Source organism: Cryptotermes secundus, unplaced genomic scaffold (genome assembly GCF_002891405.2).
Source record: "Cryptotermes secundus unplaced genomic scaffold, Csec_1.0 scaffold33, whole genome shotgun sequence".
NCBI classification, from domain to species: Eukaryota; Metazoa; Arthropoda; class Insecta; order Blattodea; family Kalotermitidae; genus Cryptotermes; species Cryptotermes secundus.
Genome location: NW_019727088.1, coordinates 2,070,471 through 2,090,859, shown reverse-complemented (window position 1 = coordinate 2,090,859; position 20,389 = coordinate 2,070,471). Strand labels below are relative to the sequence as shown.

The window sequence follows — 20,389 nt, the reverse complement described above, 5'->3', positions numbered from 1 at the left end:
CTTGTGTTTATTAACGTGTTTCATTCGCAATATGTCCCGATCAGTATCTTAGGTTTAGCCATGACAGGCAGTTGAAAGTCTGTAAAATTAAGAAAATTATTATATGTTTTGGGTAATTGTTTAAACAATGTACAGTTTTATTTTTTCCCCCCTTGGCACTACAGCCCCAGTGGGCCTAGGCCTACCTCCATGAACTTCTCTGACAGTTTTATTTAGGAAATAAAATAAACATAATTTTTGGATAGCTCATATAATACATATAATTTTTAATATAAGATACGCCATAGGACTGAAGGTATCAGCGGTTACGTAAGAGGTTGGCACAAGTGTTGCGCTCGGTGTCACTTACGGCTTCATCCATTTGCACCCCCCGCAAAATAACGTTTTCAACGTTAGCAAAGAAAGAGATGGAAGAAACCATTGCGATGGGATTGTAATTTATCCTAAAGCATCATGCCTGAACATGAAAGACGGGAAAAGAATGTACGTATTTGAATGAAGTGACATTTTCTGTACCACATCTGAAGCAATAGAAGCAGTCGCATCTAAAGCCTGCATTACGTATTTGGCCGATAGTAGCATAGCATGGAATTGAACATGTTTTTCGTTTGTGAAATAAAATGTTTGTATGCATTTGCAAAAACCACCTAGTTCCTTCTGTGTTCTCTCTTATGTCATTATGTATTTAAAGTCCCTAATAAATTAAAATTAGATGCAACAGCATGCTACTTTATAGAGGAAGACTTGCTGAAAGGTCAAGCGTGCCACAGTCACATGTTGCACCACCCACGTGATATTCTGCGCGTGTGAACTTCCGGTGAACCTCAGGATAATGAAGACTCGAATAGGCATTTCGTTTCAAAGTGAGTGGAGTGCAGTTCACAGAACTGTTGGCAGAGGAGCGAACTGCTTGTGAGGTAGGTTTCTCAAACTAATGGCACGGCTTTAATTCCATTGCTCTTCCTTTGAAACGAATTTAAAAGATCGTGTTATGGCAAACGCGGTGCAATATGAATCAACGTCTTAAAGTAGGGTGACCAGCTGTTAAAAATAAAAACGAGATACGTATTTTGTGCGAGTTTCCTTGTATGGCGATTAGCAACCATAAATTTCCAGCTGATGCTGAACGATTTGGTTCCCCCTCTGGGGCAGATGTCTTTTACTAATTACTTATTGTACGAACGAATCTCTTGCAGTAGTTTGGGTTTGTGTGGAACCGAGGTGTTGAAGTTATTGCATAAATCGTCTTTAGCCGCTGTCTTGTTTTAATGGTTTCAGCAAGGAAACATTTTTTCTTCAGTCCATAGAGCATTTATAATGGAAAATATTCTTTCCATGGCTGCATTTTTACCGGGTAATATCTTAAGAAAATTCCAAAATGATACGTATGTCTTGTAACGAAATGCTTTCACTTTCCACGAACTCAGATACTCGGGACCGCCTGTCAACACTTTTAATTAAATTCGTATTCTATTCATCAGTTTTGTTCTTACATATAATTTTAACATGACTTCAAATTCGTCAAAAAAGTTCGTTTAAAATGTTCATAATATTGTGGTCAACATCAGCGACATATTTGCTCTCAGACTGGAGGATTAAGTAGCTTCCAGTAAAATGCCTTTAATGACAGGAAAGTTGTTACACCAGTTTTCGAAACAACAAAAATGTGTTATAAAAGGAATTAGCTGCTCCGATGAATTCTTAATTGCTTTTAACGAACTTCAAAAACTGATGATAGTGATATAATCTTTGAGGTGCGAAGATATTCGTCTCTCCTCTTTTTAATTGTTTGCTAAAATATCTACTTTCTTTTTGCCGTTGTCCCCACAAAAGGCAGTAGCTTCATTTCATAGCTTTAACTTGCGCATGCATTTATTGTGCACGTGGTTAACACATCAGATGCTTCGCATTTTAAATTAGGAAATTCACCACTTTTGTTTGAACTCCCTCACTTGGAATGAGATATCAGACTTTTATGATTTGAAATAACCATCATAACCGACATATAACTATCAGTTTCTGAGTCTTGTGAAATTTGGTGCATGGCAGAAAGGGCCAAGGCATTTACAATAACTGATTTACATGTAATATCTGGCTTCCCACCTCGGCGGCCCGTGTTCGATCCCGGGTCTGCTCAAGTGGGTTTTGTGGTGAACAAAGGGGCGCTGGGGCGGGTTTTCTCCAAGTACTTCGGTTTCCCCTGCCAATATTCATTCCACCAAATTCTCCATCATCAATCTTAATCACCCAGAGCAGGTACAGTAGGCCAATCAATGGCCGCCGTGCCGAGTGGACCCAGTTGGACTCCAACCCCCACTACATGTAATATTATAAAAGGTTAATCAGCTCTGTCCCGTGTAACTGATAAAATTTTATTTTCTCTCCTCTTAATGTATTCATGCCCGTCGCTGTAGTTGCTAAAGGATCTGATTTTATATTCATGGCATTGTGATGATATTGTATGTATTTTTTTATTTCTAGTGGGATGGGACTAAGTCCCTTGTACTGCGGCCACTTGTGGCCTATTGTACCAGCCTCAGATGATAGGTTAGGGTGATTGTGGAGCAATTGGTGGCATGAAGATTGGCAGGGGAAACCGAAGTACTCAGAGAAACCCTACCCCAGCGCCACTTTGTCCACCACAAATCCCACTTGACCATACCCGTGATCGAACCCGGGCCGCCGCGGTGGGAAGCCAGCGACTAACCGCTTGATCTATGGCGCGGCCTTATATCATTAATATAGTCTCTTGAACACATTAATGAAACTCCGGGTTTCATGAAATATGGGAATTTATTTGCTAGCTGAGCGATCATCGACTTCTCTAGTAGGATTTTGCTGCGTTCCACGGTGTAGTGGTTAGCACTCTCTCAGATGGTCTGGTCATTCTAACGTGTTGTAGTGGTTTTACGAAATCGCCGATCGAAATTCTGGAGTAGTGGCTTAGATCGGATTGCGGCTTCGTCCCTCCGGATTCCAGCCATTGATCTACGGTAATAATTCCATTGTTCAGCTGCTTAGAGAGTTATACTTCCCCTCGTCCGTTTATTTGTGGGATATAACTGACTGGAACTATAAGAACAGCCAGGCGTTCTGGGTGGAACTCCAAAGTCTACTTTCCTATTGCACAGACTTTCCTCCAAATCTTGTGTTGCCCATGTCTTTGCAGCGTATCCAGCTTCTCACCCAGACTCTTCTGTTAACATTTTCTCAGAAGCACACACATTTTTTTACAAAGAAAATTGACAATCAAATACAACTCTTTCCATCTCTAAACTTAAATTATTCGAATTCCACCGCAGGGGCTTCATTTCGATTCTTGTCTACCGATTTCAAGTGCGTGAAATCTCGATTGGTTTCTCGGCCCGTATACACATGACATTACTCGTAGCTGAAGAGAGCACGAAAGCTTGACCTGTCCAGTAGTGACCTGACAGAACAGCCTACTCTTATTTCCAGTATTCGTATGTTTCAAGTTATAATATACGGCTAGCTAACGTGTGTGCCACAAAGTTATGCATGATATTGGCCAGATCTGCAGTACATCGTCGGCTAAACCTCGGAGATATGTTTCTTTATGCACCAAACACCATACACCAACTAAGTTACGACACGGGAAACGTGGTTGCTTTGTGAATAGGTATATTAAAACAAAAAGAAACTCCGTGATTTTAGTCCGCAAGCGAACTATACCGACTGAGCGACCGTCGCTTGTCGGCGAAGTTTAGTGCCAACTTTTGCGGATAGAGGGTGTCGAGTGGTCAGCGTAACGAATCCCCACGGCCGTTAATTTCGGTTTTCTAGACCAGAGCCGCTATTTCCTTGAAATAGCTCCTCAATTATCATCAAGAGGCTGAGTGGATCCCGTTCCAGACCCACTACTTCTCAGAAAAAAATCTGGTAGCGCCTGGAATCGAACCCGGACCTCTGGATCTGTAGCCAGGAATGCTGACCACTAGGCCACAGAGGCGGTCTGAATAGGTATATTAAACGATCTTAAACGCCGTAAATCGGAAAAGAGACAGGCTATAAACAGGATGACCAGAGGTCGATTTCCGGGGAAAGAACAAGGATTTTTGCCGCTTCACAGCTGTCTCCAGATGGACACTGGGGCTCACTCGGCCTCATCAATTGGTTCCGGGTAAAATATCCAGAAAGCGAAGCGGATCTGTCGTTTGTGTCTTGTGTAGAAGTTAACGCTTGGAACTTTGCTTACAGTTTACAGTACGTCTTCAGGGCGTGGCGCATAATTTTAGGACGTACTGGATTATGGGTTTGGCGTGCGGTTTCTAGACAAGCGCAGACAGTCGTGGTGCTGATGCGCCCCAGAATTCTCTCTCTCTCTCACACACACACACACACACATACGCATACACACTGCAACTTACGAAACACTGTACAAGAATTGTGAAGTTTCCAAGATATTTAAAATCGGAAAAGTGAAAGACTTCTTTTTACTCGAATAGGTGCATGACTCCGAGAAAATGTAATACGTTGACTTTGTATATGATTCTAAAGGTTCGGCCACACAGAGCGCTACGTACGCTATGTTCGCTATACGAACAGAAAAATATCTCCCTTTATTGCCACTGTGACTGGCCACACAGACTTCCGTACGCTACGTACGATATGTTCCCTATGTTAGCTGCGTCGCAGAGTGTACACAGCGTACGTAGCGAACATAGCGTAGCGCTCTGTGTGGCCGAACCTTTAGGCAGTAGTTCTTCAGCTTGTAGCTACTAAGACATTTATGCCTGTAATAAGATTCATCATATAATTCCGAGATTAAGTTAATGATCGGGAACATCGAACAGCCAAGGACGGACACCCGCTGCTTCATGTTACACATTTCTTTAGCCAAGATACAGACTTGATGGTCTGAGAAGTGACCTCGTAACCTATGATTATTCATCGGACGTCGTTAACCATGCCTCGCTTATTTAAGTGTGACTGCGATTTGAGGTACTTGCTGGAACTTTCGCAGAGCAAAGCAGAGAGCCGTTGAGTTACTTGAAAGGTGAAGTCACGCCGGGGTTGTCAATATATGAACTCGCATGTTGCGGTTAAGTGGTTAGCTGTTCTTTGCGTTAGGTAACTCCCGGGTTCGAATATCTCGCCCATATCGATTAATCGATTCCGGCTTCCCGTGGCCTCCCTCACTCCCGTCAGCCAGTGTGTTGGCCTCAGTCGCTTTGTTCCGCCTGCTTCCCACTTTGCATCCACAATAAACTTGTCGATGTTATAGAACGTGTACGATTTGAAAATCCTTGTCATTGGAGTAATAATGATAAACGATCTCAGAGGCTTTCTATTTCATGGGCCATTTGACGACACTTTTCAGTAACTGGACTATATAACGTCCAATGGACGAATGACACCAATTGGAAAAGATTTGGAAGGAAGCGATCGTGATATCATTGAAGCACTATTCCGACGTCAGGGGGTTCAAAGCGCCATGAAGTTCCATTAAAATCTGTTAGTGTCTACACAGTTCAGATATTTGGGAACGACGATAACAGATCGAAACCTGATTCACGAAGAAATTAAGAGGAGATTGAACTAGAGTAATGCTTGCTACCATCCAGTCCAGAACCTTTTGTCTTCTCGTCTGCTGTCCAAAAACATAAAAATTAGAATATACAAAACTATAATTTTGCCAGTGGTTCTGTATGGGCGTGAAACTTGGTTTCTGACATTAAGGGAGGAACATAGACTGAGGGTGTTTGAGAACAGGGTGTTGAGGAGAATATTTCGACCGAAGAGAGATGAAGTGACAGGAGGTTGGAGAAGAGTGCACAATGAGGTGGGCAGGTCATGTAGCACGAATGGGGGAGACAAGGAATGCGTATAGGATATTGGTGGGAAAGCCAGAAGAAAAGAGACCACTGGTAAGACCAAGGCGTAGGTGGGTGGACAGTATTGAAATGGATCTTAAGAGAGATAGGATGGGATGGTATGGATTGGATTGATCTGGCTCAGGATAGGGATTAGTGGAGGGCTCTTGTGAACACGGTAATGATCCTTTGGGTTCCATAAATGCTGAGAAATTCTTCAGTAGCTGCAGAATTCGTGGCTCCTCCAGAAGAGCTCAGCTCCATGAGTAAGTAAGTAAATAAATGTCTACAATGTCTGAAATTGGCTCAGGTAACCGGCTAAGCATATTGCTGTAGGTTTCTATAATAACAGATACAACATGGGTCTGGCTGTTAGGGACAACCGGTCCTACTGCTGTATCTTGTTTCAGGAATTTCGTGATGTAAAATTTTCGGCTCAGATGTTCTACGAAGTTAGATTTTAATAAATCAAGAGCTGTGTGACGTGAAGCTAAGCTGAATGTTTTACGTGCGATTCTTTTCATACCCTGCAGTGTCTATTCCGGCATTCAGCATTGAACATTATGTAGCAAGTTCACTTCCTTCTTTAATTCATTCTCGACCTTGAAATGAACTGAAGTGTAGAGGTTGAAACGTAAGAATGGCAAATGTTTTTCATGAATTGATAACGATTCTTCAAATGTTCCATGTGAATATGCTCGTCATATCTCATTTTGGTTTCTTTATGATGTTTCAGAGAAACTATCGTTACGATAGATGATTATGGAGTTTTCTTGATCGATTTTTAGTTGGCCTGTTGCTCATATCTAATAAATAGGTTCTACTTTGTATCCATGGCGACAGGTGCTAACACAAAACGCTGTACAGAACTGCGCAATGCCCCACATTTACCGCCTGGGGACGAACAGGGCTGCAGCCTCTTGATAACGTGTCCTTCGGTTACTTGTCTGGTGCGAAGCCTATAAAACAAGGTACATACATTTACGTATTATATTTCCAAATGTTTGGGGGCACGGTAGCGTAGTGGGTTGAGGGCTATTCTACAAGCCGGAAGGTCGCGGGTTCAAGTCCCGATAAGGTCATTCGATTTTTTTTTTTCAATTTACCTAATCCTACCAGCCGCACTAGGCCCTGGGGTTTGCTCAACCTCTACCAGGAATTAATTAAATAATTTTCCTGGGGAGTAAAGCGCGGCCGGCGCGTAAGGCCGACTGTCTAGATAGTGTGGGAACCTCGACGTCTCACAACCCTATGGGCCTTCACGGCCTGTTACAGGGATAGCTTTACTTACTTACGTTCCAAATGTTTAAACATAGACATAACTTGTTCTTCTCAGGTGCACATTAAGCTTGTCAAATTGAAAACGGTAAAGATCACTGGTCATATTCCGTTCGACGAAATAGCAGTACCATTTGCTGAAGATCTGACGGATTTCCCAAAATAGGATTATTCTGTGTAACGCGAAAGTTTTTATGTTGTTTATTATAGACACTAATCCATTTGCCCAGGTATAGACACAATTATTTTGCAAAGATATAGACTTGTATTCCATGGGCGCATATGTAGATTCATGTGCCGAAACACAAGACTCATGATCAATTTTCCAAGCTTCAGTTACGCACTCAATTTTCCATTTCCCTAGTGAATTTCAGGTGCAACCACCAAATATGTTTGTGAACATAAAATGTTAGAAGGCATTACGCAGTATCACTCCACTCTAATGATTAATTTTATTTATGTTTCCTACCCTGAACAATTCAGTACTTCAGTATTCATCATCATCATCAGTAATCTGTCAAGACGACAGGTCCACAGTCTCTTCCAAAACAATTCCTCCACTTAATGCGATCTAGAGCTTTCTCCTTCAAATGACAGTGTCCTCTTCTGTCCCCAAGGTCATCCAGCATGTTCTTACGTCTTCTTCCTCGTCTTCTTGTCACTTCTATCCGCCCATCTATCTTTCCTTCGATAACTTCTTTTAGAAGGCAGTTTCTGCGTAAAACATGACCAATCCAATTAGCCTTCCATTTTCTTATTTCATGTAGGATATTCCTCTGCTCACTGACTCTAATTAACACTTCTTCATTTCTCACATAATCGGTCCAACTGATCTTCTCCATTCTTCTCCAACACCACATTTCGAAACTTTCCAGATGTTTCTGATCTACTGCCCTAAGTGTCCATGTTTCAGCCCCATACAGAGCTATGCTCCAAATGTAGCATTTCACTAGTTTCTTCCTCAATATTTTGGTTTGCATAAAACCAAAATGTTATTTAAACATATGTTTGGTACGCAACGCGGTTTCGGCATTTTTAGCTTACTCTCCATCCGTAAAGAAGAAAGTGATGAGGACTCCTTGCTGTCTTTTCCCCACATTTCAACTTTTAAATAAATTCACTGATTATCAGGAGATTTGGTAAGGACATTATGCAATTGGAGGCCTCCCGAACTTACTAGTCTCTCTCTTTGTCCTCCATTTCAACTTTTGAACCAGTTCAGTGATTTTAATGATACTTAATATGGACACTAGAGTCATCCCCAATTTCTTCTTCTTCTTCTCTGACGGATTAGGCTGTCGGGCCTGTACCCATCCAGATTTAATTAATTAAGAAGTTTGAATACCCCGATGTCGGAATTTAAATTTCTTACAGTCGGTAGTAACAACATTGCGGACGCGCGAACATGTAATCTGAGAGCGACACCGGCGAAGTATCGTATAGGGGCCTAAAATCATATGTGGTAATAGGGCTTCGAAGTAAAGAACAACAAACTGAAATCTTAATGTCATTTATTTAGCCTATTTAGCTTTAGGTTTGATATCGATCGCTTATGAACTGTTTTCGCTTGGCATGTGAAATGTGACACGAAGGTTGATTCCCCCCCCCCAGTATCTGACCAATGTAAAACATGTGATCAGTACAGTTGATATGTTTCTGGAAATTATACATCGTCCTGTACTTATTAAAACACGCAGCGTTTCGGAGACTGGATTCTGTCTCCGTCTTCAGGTGGAACCTACTCAGTTGGGCTTGGTCTGTATATCCTACCTTGTGTTGATGTGTGGAGATATTAACTAGCTCTGTGGATTGGGCCCAACTGGATAGGTTCCACCTGAAGACGGAAACAGAATCCACTCTCCGAAACGTTCTGTGTAAAATCCGTGGCCTGTAGTCCGCAAGCTAACTATACCGACTGAGGGGCCGCCGCTTCTCAGCGAAGTTAGTGCCAACATTAGCACATAGAAGGTGTCGAGTGGTCAGCGCAACAGATCCCCAGAAACGTTGTGTGTTATAAATAAAAACAGGACGATGGATAACGTCCGGAAATGCAGTAATTGTATTAATATAGCATCGTCACAGACTTTTAGAGTTTACGTGATCAGTAGTTCATCTGTTACGTCGAAACCCACACTGATGATCCCCAATAATTTCATCCATATATGGACTTAACCTTGAGAGAAGGACATTGGTAAAAAAAATGTATGAAGTTGATAACAGTTATATTTCCTGATAACTACTACAGTCAGTTTTATCGCCATTTTTGTGAACTGGACCCAGTGATTGAGGCTAGCTCTTTCTAAGGGACCCAACAGAATAGGTGTTTTCCCTCACCTGAGGACGGAAACAGATCCAGTTTCCGAAACGTCGTGTTTTTCTTAGTTATCTTAAAACCAGGACCATGGATAAAGTCCGAAAACCTGTGTGTTATACACCATCGTCAGAATCCTATAGTAACTACCTGAATATGCATATATACCTTAAAATAAAGCTCTAACAGGACACATCACATATTACAGATAAGGCAAACACGTGCATAGCAATTGTTCAAGGACACCCAAATAAAACAGCTGGTTAAACCTCATAACATAGAATCAGAGGCAGGTACGTAAGAAAAGCAGAACAGCATTACTGTAAGCAGCAGATTCCTTCATCACAACATGCACACCTGATGATGGCCAGTTAGGCCGAAACCTGTGGCGACAATAAACATGCACATAGAAGGCAAAAAAACGGAACACAAGAGTCGGTGGTTGCCTAACCCGCGAGAGCTTAAAGTCTCCGACTATGAAGAGAATGGAGGGGGGGGAGGGGTGCAGAGCGACAGGTTCTGCTGAAGGAACTGCTCCGCTTTTCTCCGCATAACAATTAGCCTTAGTTGCAATTTAATAGTTTAGTGTCCATTCGTCATATCCGGTTTCCTTTCCTCGTACTCATGGTTGATTTGTCGGAAGACACGACACGTAGCCACTATGCCTACATGGCAAGAAGTAGCAAGCAGTGGATGTAGTTGTATTGCGGGATGAGGGTGACACGCTATACACATCCTACAGTCCTTATGTCAGTTGTTGGACTCGTCCTGAATGGCCAAATCAGATAATACGGACAGTATATACTAACATAGTCAATAAGTTCGCGGAATGGCCGCAAAGCGTCGTACGGAAATTTACTGCCAATATGTTTCAGCAATGTTTTCGACAGCTATATCAACGTTGGCAGACTTGCATAGCGGCCAACGGCAACTATTTTGAGGGCCGATGTGGATCTACATAATTGCATGTGAATACCTTGTAATATGATGCGATAAAACCACATTCCACGAACTTAATGACTCTACCACGTATAGGTATATAGCGAAGTCGTAATGTTCTGGTTCCTTTTAGTTTATATTCTGGTGGCCCCGGGTTCTAATTTCTGGCCTGATATTCTGTATAAAGAAAAATTAGCAGTACTTGAATAGGAAGTGTTACACAGGACATTGGACACTTCGAAACGACATGGTGTGCGCACTGGCAAAAGGGCATACAAATGTGTAACTTCAAGTACATGCTCACTGCTTGTTGAGAAAGGGTATTTGAGGGTGTGGACTGGATTGTTCCGGTTATGAACGGAGTCTAGTGGTGTTCTGTTGTGAACACGGCAATTAATCTTCGAGTTCCGTAAAAGGTGTGGAAATTTTTTGACTAGCTTGAGTGGCATATTTTAGAGATATACGTATTTTATAATAGGGTCCCATACACATTCCAAGTTACGGTATTCTGTTTACAAACTGAAATAGCCTATGAAGAAAGCAGTCTTCTGGGATGTGACACCGTGTAGATGTGGTGTTAACCGACGTTTCGGAGGAACCTATCGCCTCAATCTTCAGGGTAGAAGGAGAAATAAGAAAATCCGCAAGTGAAGAGACCGTGAGAACCGGTACAAGCAGACTGCAGTCTGTTTTCTTCATAGTCACCGCCGTGAAAACCTCAAATCTTACATGAAATAGCCTATTTCGCATGGTTATCGTGTAATATTCCATTTGACTATAGCAGTAAAATGGGTTTCAAAGAGAGTTGCACATTTGTAAGAGAAGAAGGGAGCATCACCAGATCAGGAGGACTGTAGTTGTCAGATGTTTATATATAATTTCACTCGAAAACCGGCAACTTTCTTTGTGGCACATCAACAATCTTAGTTTCGTGAATTCACACTGCTAATTCTTCTGGGCAGTTGAGTAAGAACGTAGGAGCCACCGAAAGTAATGCTCCTGACACGAACTTTCTGTCTGATGTGTGTCCAGGAGTAGCTGTCGGACCTTGAGCACACAGCGGTGAAGTTCCTCTTCTTTTCCGCGATAATACATTTATTATCGAACGCTTCAAACTGAAATAAACAAGGATATAAGAATGAGAACAAAATGGATTGGAGGATATTAGCGGAGAAAGGGATGGAGTTTGAAGTAAATTTCAAGAGCTGAACCAATTTGCTGTTGTTCTTGTTGACAGAAATGGTATCCTGGGAAGGTACTTTATTTCTCGCTGTAACATTAAGAATCTGTCTCGTATTAGTTGGAAATTATGCTCAACTTCGAAGGACTTGAAAAAATCTTATAGACCGTAGGTTCGAACCTGTTACTTCGTGAAGCAAGTCTGCGGTCATGTGAAGAGACAGGATTTGCCTGTAGGATCCAGTAGCGGGAACCTGTGAACATGGCAATGAACCTTCAGGTTATTATTATTATTATTATTATTATTATTATTATTATTATTATGTAAAATAGGTAAGCCGGTCACGGTAGCCGAGCGGTCTAAGGCATGTACTGTCTTCGCTCGCTTGGAAACCGCGATCGTGGTTTCGAATCCCACTCAGAGCATGGGTGTTTAGTTTGTGTGTGTGCGTTTTTCTGCGTTTGTGTACAGGTAAAGGCCTTGGGACGAGCTGATCGCCCGCCCAAGGAGTCCTACCGAATGTGTAAGATCTAGAAAAACCGAAGTGAACGGAGAAGTTCATGGAGGTAGGCCTAGGCCCACTGGGGCTGTAGTGCTAAGAAAAAAAAAAGGTAAAGTGACCTTACGAGTAATCATGAGCATTTAAAGGAGACTTTGCACAATGGTTTGTTCGGTTTCGGTAATTTATTGTTAGTTTGTTTAACGACGCCTTTTCAGTACTTTCAGTACTGACTTTCAGTCAGTGTTTGTTACAATGAATGGGAAAGGATGCAGAAAGAAGCGGTCGCGGCCGAATTTTAGATTCTGTAGTAACATTTACTCGGAGAGTTTCAGGAGTCTGGCCGAGAGAGGGCAAACGTCCTCTGGGATCTCCCAGATTCGGAGCAGGTGTTCTAAACATTCAGCGGGGCGTTCGCTCATACTACGGGGTTAGTTACTTTGTTATTGTTACCTTGCAGTAACGAGCCTGCAGTTACTTTCATTTTAACAATGGGCCTGTTAGGGCCGTACCATAGTTCAGGCGCTTAGTCGCCGGCTTGACACCGCGGCGGCCCGGGTTCGAGCTCGAGTGAGGTCATGTGGGATTTGTGGTGGACAAAGTGACACTGGGGCAGGTTTCCTCCGAGTACTTCGGTTTCCCCTGCCAATTCTCACTCTACCGACCGCTCCACATTCATCATATGTCATCAGGGGTTGGTGCAATAGGCCAATTAGTGGCTGACGTACCATGTGGACTCATTCTCACCCTACGCTAAGATCTAAGAACTAACAATTGGTCTCGTATAAGACAGTTCTGGCGTAATTATTGAGCTCCAAGATAATCTTTATGTCCTCTGATAATGCAAGTACAGTGTGAGATAAAGAGCTCTGCGACGGGAGGGACCAGTTGAATGTCTGAGGCTCACTGAAATGACAGCTCCTGATCTGACGCCCAGAGAAGGGCAGCAGTTGCCTCTGCATGTGGAAGCATCCCAGAGTACTGCGTGCTTTCCTCGACAGCGAATCTTGAGGTGGGTTTGACGTGAGGAATTCTGAGATTGCCACCGAAGCAATTTAACCACCTGTTTTTGTGTGTGCTTCTGCTGTTATCCTTTGTTTTCAAATATGGCAATATTATAAAGAAGTGAAGAGTGGAAATATACATATCAGCTTGGAAGACAGTTCCCATTGCGTTCTTTGCTAATTTCGTACGGCGTTGTTCTTGATGTGTAGACACTGCGGATAAGTATCTTCTGTTGAAACGTAAAAACAACAGGAATTACGATATATACGGGTTTGACGATGCGGTTGTTTTCGTCTGGAATGTGATAACTTGTAGTCTTGTGGCTGGTTACCGACGTTGGAGGAAGCGGGTTTCGCCAAAGCGTCAGTAACCACAGTTTCAGGGCCGCGCCATAGCTTAAGCGGTTAGTCGCTGGCTTCCTACCGCGGCGGCCCGGGTTCGATCCCGAGTCTGGGCGAGTGGGATTTGTAGTGGACAAAGTGGCGTTGATGCAGGTTTTCTCCGAGTACTCCGGTTTCCCCTGCCAATCTTCATTCCACCAGTTGCTCCACAGTCGCCCTCACCTATCATCTGGGGCTGGTACAATAGACCACAAGTGGCCGCAGTGCAAGGAACGTACTCCCACCCCACTAGCAATAAAGAAAAAAAAAACACAGTTTCACATTCCGGAAAGCAGAAGTTGAGAGCATGAATTGTAAGTGGCCGATCTGAGACGTTTCAGGCGTCGTTATTTCGTAGGTAAAAACATTAAAACCGCAAAATCTAGGCAGTGATGAACTGTAAAAGTATTCAGGAGTGTATACACATACGTGTATGAGTCAAAGCGTTTGAACGAATGCAGCCAAGCCTTCTTGTTCCGTCAGCTATGCCAGAATCGAATGAATCTTCAACGTTTCCATGACCGGACAGTAACGACTAACGTGTGATACTGGAAGTCCTTCGTGAACACGTATATACTTTAATTACTGAATGATATCAATATAAGAGGTGTAGCGGTCGGAATTTGTAAGACGTATGCATAGATCTGTTCAGCGAGCTAACTTTAGTGTAGTCTCCTCCTGTCTGTGTCATGCTTAGAAACAACTGTGTTCTCGCATGCTGTCTGCACATTGAGGCACGTTTCAGGCGATATTTATTTCTGGGAACATGAAAAAGTCACGTGAAGAATTGTATGATTCCTGTGGATACTGCAGCACTGGTATTTATTTTTGTTTTGGTCAAGAATCACTTTACCGAAAATAGAAAATTGGTAGTTGATGAAATCAAGGAAGATGAGATGGGCGGGACATGTAGCGCTTGTGAGGATTTGAGAAATGCATTTTAGAATGAAAATCCAAATGGAAGAAGCACGTGGGAGACATATGTAGACAGTTTAATTTTATTAAAATGTACCTTAAAGATATAGGGTTTGAGGGCGTAGACTGGATTTCTTTGGCTCAAAGTATATTAAGAACACGGTATGGAACGTTCGATTTTCCTAAAAGATAGGAAAATTCTGCATCAGCAGAGCGACTGTCAGCTTCTCAAGAAGGACTCTGCTTAGTGGAGTTAGTCCTAACATTAGACATTTATCCGATGCCTAAAAGTAGGATATGCTCCTTAACCTCTCCTACTTTTATACCAACCTCATTTTCTTTGGTGTAATCTTTTCACGTTGACAAGGATCTGGACACCGAGCCGTAGCGGTATCATCATTACAGCTGTGCTGGAGGAAATGCTTAATTGAAGAAGAGGAACAAGAGTGGATAAACCGTTACTTCTGCAGTCGAGGAAATGCAGCTACTAAGATCTGGGTTAAGTTAAACGAATTATTGTCCTCTCTTTGCACGAAGTGCCTAATGGGAGGTACCAGACATTTGTAGAGCCAGTGAATTTCTAAGATTGAAGTTCATAAAGAGAACGTAAAATAAGGCGATTGTGTTCGTTTGTATGGATATTTTCATCTCCGAAACTACGATTTTTTTTGTGAAGTTTGATGTTTTGGCCTACACTAAAAGTCATAGAAAGAATCATCATTTTTAACTGAATGAACCCGGCTTTAAATGAAATTGAAACCTGCCTTGCCATATCCCTCAAGAACGAAAAATAGAGGAAACCTCATCTCTACATCTTAATGATGTGTAAATATAAATAGAAATACTTGTCATTGTCAGACGAACTGGGAGCCTGTACTGACAGGCATGTTTTCTGAGTTTCCTGTTGTGGCAGATTACTTCACCTTTATAACTGCTAGGCGGGCGCATAGAAGACATCACGTCGAACAGTTAATTGTCATGTTGTCCTGTTAGTTGTCACTGGAGTCTTGTTTTTAGCAACTTGCTACCTGGTAAGGACTCATTCGTTGCTATCGTTTGTAATGGAAACTAGTGTTTACTTAGCCGTTGCTTGTCAACGGACATCTTGCTCTGGCTCCACTTTTCTGGCTTTCAGGCGTCATGTCACAGTATATTTCATATGATTCTCGCAGTTATTTCCCTGAATACCATTAATCGTTTGGTATTTATAACGGAGGCACAATGCGTTTCCTTCGAGGTACGAAGTGATTGGGTATGTAGGGTATAATATAGATGGGTTTCAGCCTTTAAAGGAAATATAGAAGTTCCAAGTTTCGAAAATTTCTACTTCACCAAAACTGTCATAGCGCTCATCATGTGACATCTGTTGACAGCAATGTCACGAAAAGGAATATCTCCCGCTACATTTAAAGTCCGTGGGCAGTTTATGTATGTGACTTACTGAGGAAAGAGTAACCTCTGCGACAGCCATAAGTGGGGGCATTACACTGCAGAAATGAAGGCTGGTGTCCATGTACGCACTGCTCAGTGAATCTGGTAGCAGTTTATGTTAGCAACGGGGAATAAACAAGTCATTGGATAATATGTACGGAGTGTTTTTCTATTCTTGATTGTTTCGTGGTTCTCTATAATAATGACAAGCGTTTGTCATGATGAGTATTTTGTTTTCTGCTGAAGTGCTGTTTTCGTTATCTTGTCAGTATGCTTCTGCTGGCTTGTTATTTCCTTCATAAATGCAAACTCATTCGTATGTGTTCATGCCGTATCAATTATGCATCCCTGTATTCAGTATGAGTCTCGTGAGCGAGTACAAGTATACAAATACACTACTACAGTCAATAAGATCGTGGACTGGACGCAAAGCGTCGTTGTAGTGCACTACAGTGGATAGGTTGATGCACGATATGGTGACCTGTCAGTTCACCTCTCGTCACAGCAAGAGGCAGCTGTGTGCAAACAGTGTAAGCAGAACTGCGGCCTCTATTGTGAACTGCAGTTAAATGCAGGTGGCGGAAATCGAATATGTGGCAGTTTGAACAACGGGCAAACATCAAGTTCTGCCAGAAACTAGGCAAATCCCCTACCGAAATATTTGGCGTAGGAAGACTTGGCTGTTGCTACACGACAACGGCCCTGCACATCGCTCTGTTCTTGTCCAAGAGGAACTGGCAAGGCAACAGGTCACCGTTTTGCCACACCCTCCGTACTCACCTGATCTCGCATCGTGCGGTTTCTTTCTCTTTCACCGCTTGGAACCAAAGCTGCGTGGTCGTAGATTTCAGTCGTCCGAGGAGGTCGTCAATGCCACAAGAGACGTCATACGGGAATTTCCTGCCAATTGTTTCAGCAATGTTTTCGGCAGCTATATCAACGTTGACAGGCTTGCATAGCGGCCAACGGCAGCTATTTTGAGGGTCGATGTAGACCTGTGTAAGTGTACGTGAATACTTTGTAATATGCGAGGAAACCACAGTCCACGAACTTAATGACTCTACCACGTAATACCCGTAGCCATTGCGTGCAGTTACTCTTCAAACACAACTGAAACATGCGTACGTGGACCTTCGGAGAATGATTCGGTTATTTCAGTCCTTGTGTATAAATGTAGTCTGAAATATAGATTTTGTGCACCAGGAATATTTGAAACACAGCTTAGTGGCAAAGTGGTATCGAAAGCATGATCAGAATGATTTTGGTTATAGGGCTGGTCATGTTAGAAATATCATTCACATTGGATCTTCTATGATGCAGTTCGCGTTGTATGATATTAATTTATGCATGTTTTTACTTAATTTGTGTTTACAGTAAATTACTGTTTTATTGTATTTGTTTTTTATTATTTCTGTTATAGTTTACTTTTACTGGTGCTTTTTGTTTTATTCTTGGAAGTTGATTTTTGTTGTTGTACATTGTATATCAGGGTTTATTAAATATTATTTAATTTTGTATCCCGGTTACGGAGTTCATGAATTATTCTGATTGCTACTTAATTCTGTTAGTAATATTTTGCTGTCAATAAGATGTTAATCCTTTTTGATGATATCTGTTTCTTCAAGAAGTAAATTAAATTTACGCATGATATTTAATTTTTCTTGTTTTAAGGTTTATTTTTATGCAGGGCGGCTATTTTTGGGGCAAGCTCCTAAACTTCAAGGTTTATGTTTTATGCTTGGCGCGGACCTACCCTAAAGGCAAGTTTTATAGGTCTCCAACCGATTGAGGAATAGTAGACTGAGATATAATGTGGCCACGGGGTCCTCCACTGAAGGGGCCCATAAACGTACGAGTCCGGCTCGGCGAGCTTGACTCGGGAGCCGGGCTCGGATTAATTTCACCACAAACGCATGAGCTGACTCCCAACTTTGTGACCCACACACGGGCGAGTTTTGCTCATTGGAACTCGAGCCGAGTCAGACTCGCGAGCCAGATTCGTACGTGTATGGGCTCCTTAAAACCGGACAGACCCATTAAGCATAAGTTAGCTTTACTGTGTATCAGGATTGGTTTCGTCCTATCGAGCAGAGTTGCTGCATCGTGAAGAGTTGTGTAAAGGATGGCTCCAGCTGACGTTGCGAGATGTTGCTAATCTGTTCAGCCCCATTATTCATGTTTTCCCTTTTTTTACAGGCGCACCCGGTCACTGAATGCACCGAGCCCAATCCAGCAATTTGGGCCCTGCGGCCGGATCATGAAAAACTCCGCAATGGTCATGTAAGTGTTCTTATTATTGTTATCGTTATTATTATTATTATTGTTTTAAAATTCCATAAAAAATAAACGGCTGTATTTAGAATTTCCAGATTTATGGTGTAGAATAACGTTCCCAGAAGTGGAAGCCGCAGACTAAAAAAAATTGGGAACTATTCCCTTGGAATATGTAGGCTAGTTCAAAATGCCATCTGTTCTTTCCGTTTGCTATATTATTAGCCGTTGGGAATAAGCATTTGTTGTCCTCTTATAATTTGGCCTACAGCTTAGGAACACGTTTTAAGCGGTCTGTGACTTATAAATTAAAATATTTTCTTATTTTTGTATTGCGCATTCAGTTAAATGCACTTAATGTTCTCTCATGAACTTATTTTTTATGCATCCCTTAGACCTGAAAGATTTCAACAGCGACAAGTTGTCCGTTTGCTAAAGCAAGAGCAAACATTCTTACTCTCTTTCGTTGTCTCTCGGTTTAAAATTCTGTTTTTATGAACATATCTCTTGAGATGTCCCATGAAGATTGGCAGGGGAAGCCGAAGTACTCGGAGAAAACCTGCTCCAGCGCCGCGGTGGGAAGCCAGCGACTAACCGCTTGATTATTGCACGGATTCAAAAGATAAAACTGCTTGGCTTATATTTTGTTCACCCTATTTTTTTTTATCAAATAAAAGCTCTTGTCGAAGCAAACACTTTAACTGTCTTGCATCTTTTCCTCGAATTTGTCGTTTTGATTTCGCTGAGATTTTTTTTAGTTCCTTTGGGGGGGGGGGAGACTGCGTCCACTTGGTATGTCGGCCACTAATTGACCTATTGTACCAGCCCCAGATGATAGATAATGGTGATTGTGAAGCAGTCGGTGGAATGAGAAGTGGCAGAGGAAGCCGAAGTACTCAGAGGAAACCTGACCCAATGCCACTTTGTCCACCACAAATCCCACATGACTTGACTTGGGAACGAACCATTCTGGGCCTTACCTAGGTTTCCTGTGTGTTCACTGAGTTTTGTATGTAAATTTGAACTGCAAGTGCGAGAATAGCTTGACGAACAGGCAAGACACGCTGACAGAACCCACTGCATGGACGATTTCGACAAATATATTCCCACGTTTGCAACCAAATCTTCTGTAGGTCCATAGCACTGAGCGGTGTTATACATGCAAACACAAGCGATTGTCGATGTTCGACTAAGTGGAACAGCAGTGAGTGACGTTTAGAGAACCTCAGGACAACCAACAGAGAAAGTTGCCTGATGGCACTGTGACCAATAGTGCTCTTATTGGGCAACAGCGACTAAGAAGACCAATGGTAGAGCATCACTGCCATTTGCGTAGAATCGTTGTAAATGCTTTTTACCTTTTCACTGATAATGTCGATCACAGTGGCCGCCTGGAAGCTCGTACGGTTTTGTGATCAGGATCAATCAGGGTCCCCCTTCGCGGTGTTCTTTGTTCCCTTTCTAGGTAGAGAGGATGATAAGAAATTAGCAAATGTGGGCAGTAGGTTCAGATCGAGACAGTTATATAATAGAGGGAAATGTTAAAAAAAAAAAGAGAACTCCAAAAACAAAACGATACTTAGAACTTAAATTCGCATGGAATGCACAGGGGTTTTAAATACGTATGTCTCGTGCATGGTGTTTTTGCAGCGTATTTTCTCAGATGTGGCCTACAGGTGTAATATGCTCATTCTCTGAAAGAGGATCCGTTTCTTTGAATTTTTCATACGTATGGATATTTTATTCATTTAACGTATGCAAAGCGCCAGGAGAGGCTAAAATGGAATTTGTCTTATAAATGTTATGGCAGAACTCTCATACCAACTTTAATTGAAATCCATTGAGAGCGATTTGAGAGATTAAGCTTATCGCGTAGACATGTTATGATATCCCCATTTGTTCGTTTACACGGTACAGCACAAAAAGTTGTAAGTATTCTACAAAACAAAAAGAAGTGACCGCAGTACAAGGGACATAGTCCCACCCCACCGGCAATAAAAAAATTAAATAAGCACGCGCATGCGTAAGTTGCACGGACACAAAACACTGCTGCTATATTGTGTGACGTCACGGCCTACGCGGAAGTGTGTTTACCGAAACGTGTTGCATAACCCCGTTGTTCTACTGTTGCGTGCGTCTGTTACTTAGCAATGGCTGTTTTTGTAGCTCAGCCGTTCTTGCATGGAACAAATACGCCACAGTATTTGTAAGGGAAAATCTCTGTATGAACGCCATGCTACAAAGATATATGGGAGAGCGGAGGAAGATCTCCAGGTATTCATAACCATGACACTGTACAGGAATGAATGATCAGCTTCACGATGCGGCCGCTTTACTCTCAGGGAA

General features: G+C 42.2%; 1 protein-coding gene across 13 annotated transcripts in view; it reads left to right on the top strand.

The window, feature by feature from the left end:
• LOC111864255 (NAD kinase) overlaps positions 1-20,389 on the top strand; it is a 135,197-nt gene that overhangs the window by 89,702 nt on the left and 25,106 nt on the right. For 9 of the 13 annotated variants that reach the window (XM_023851348.2, XM_023851346.2, XM_023851349.2 and 6 more), the window contains one exon: positions 17,969-18,052. In XM_023851348.2, the coding sequence (XP_023707116.1) occupies positions 17,969-18,052 (84 nt within the window). Of the gene's footprint in view, positions 1-836; positions 918-6,752; positions 6,806-12,937; positions 13,054-16,686; positions 16,772-17,968; positions 18,053-20,389 lie in introns of those variants that run through there. The other 4 variants (XM_023851355.2, XM_023851357.2, XM_023851351.2 and 1 more) reach the window with 4 other exon arrangements.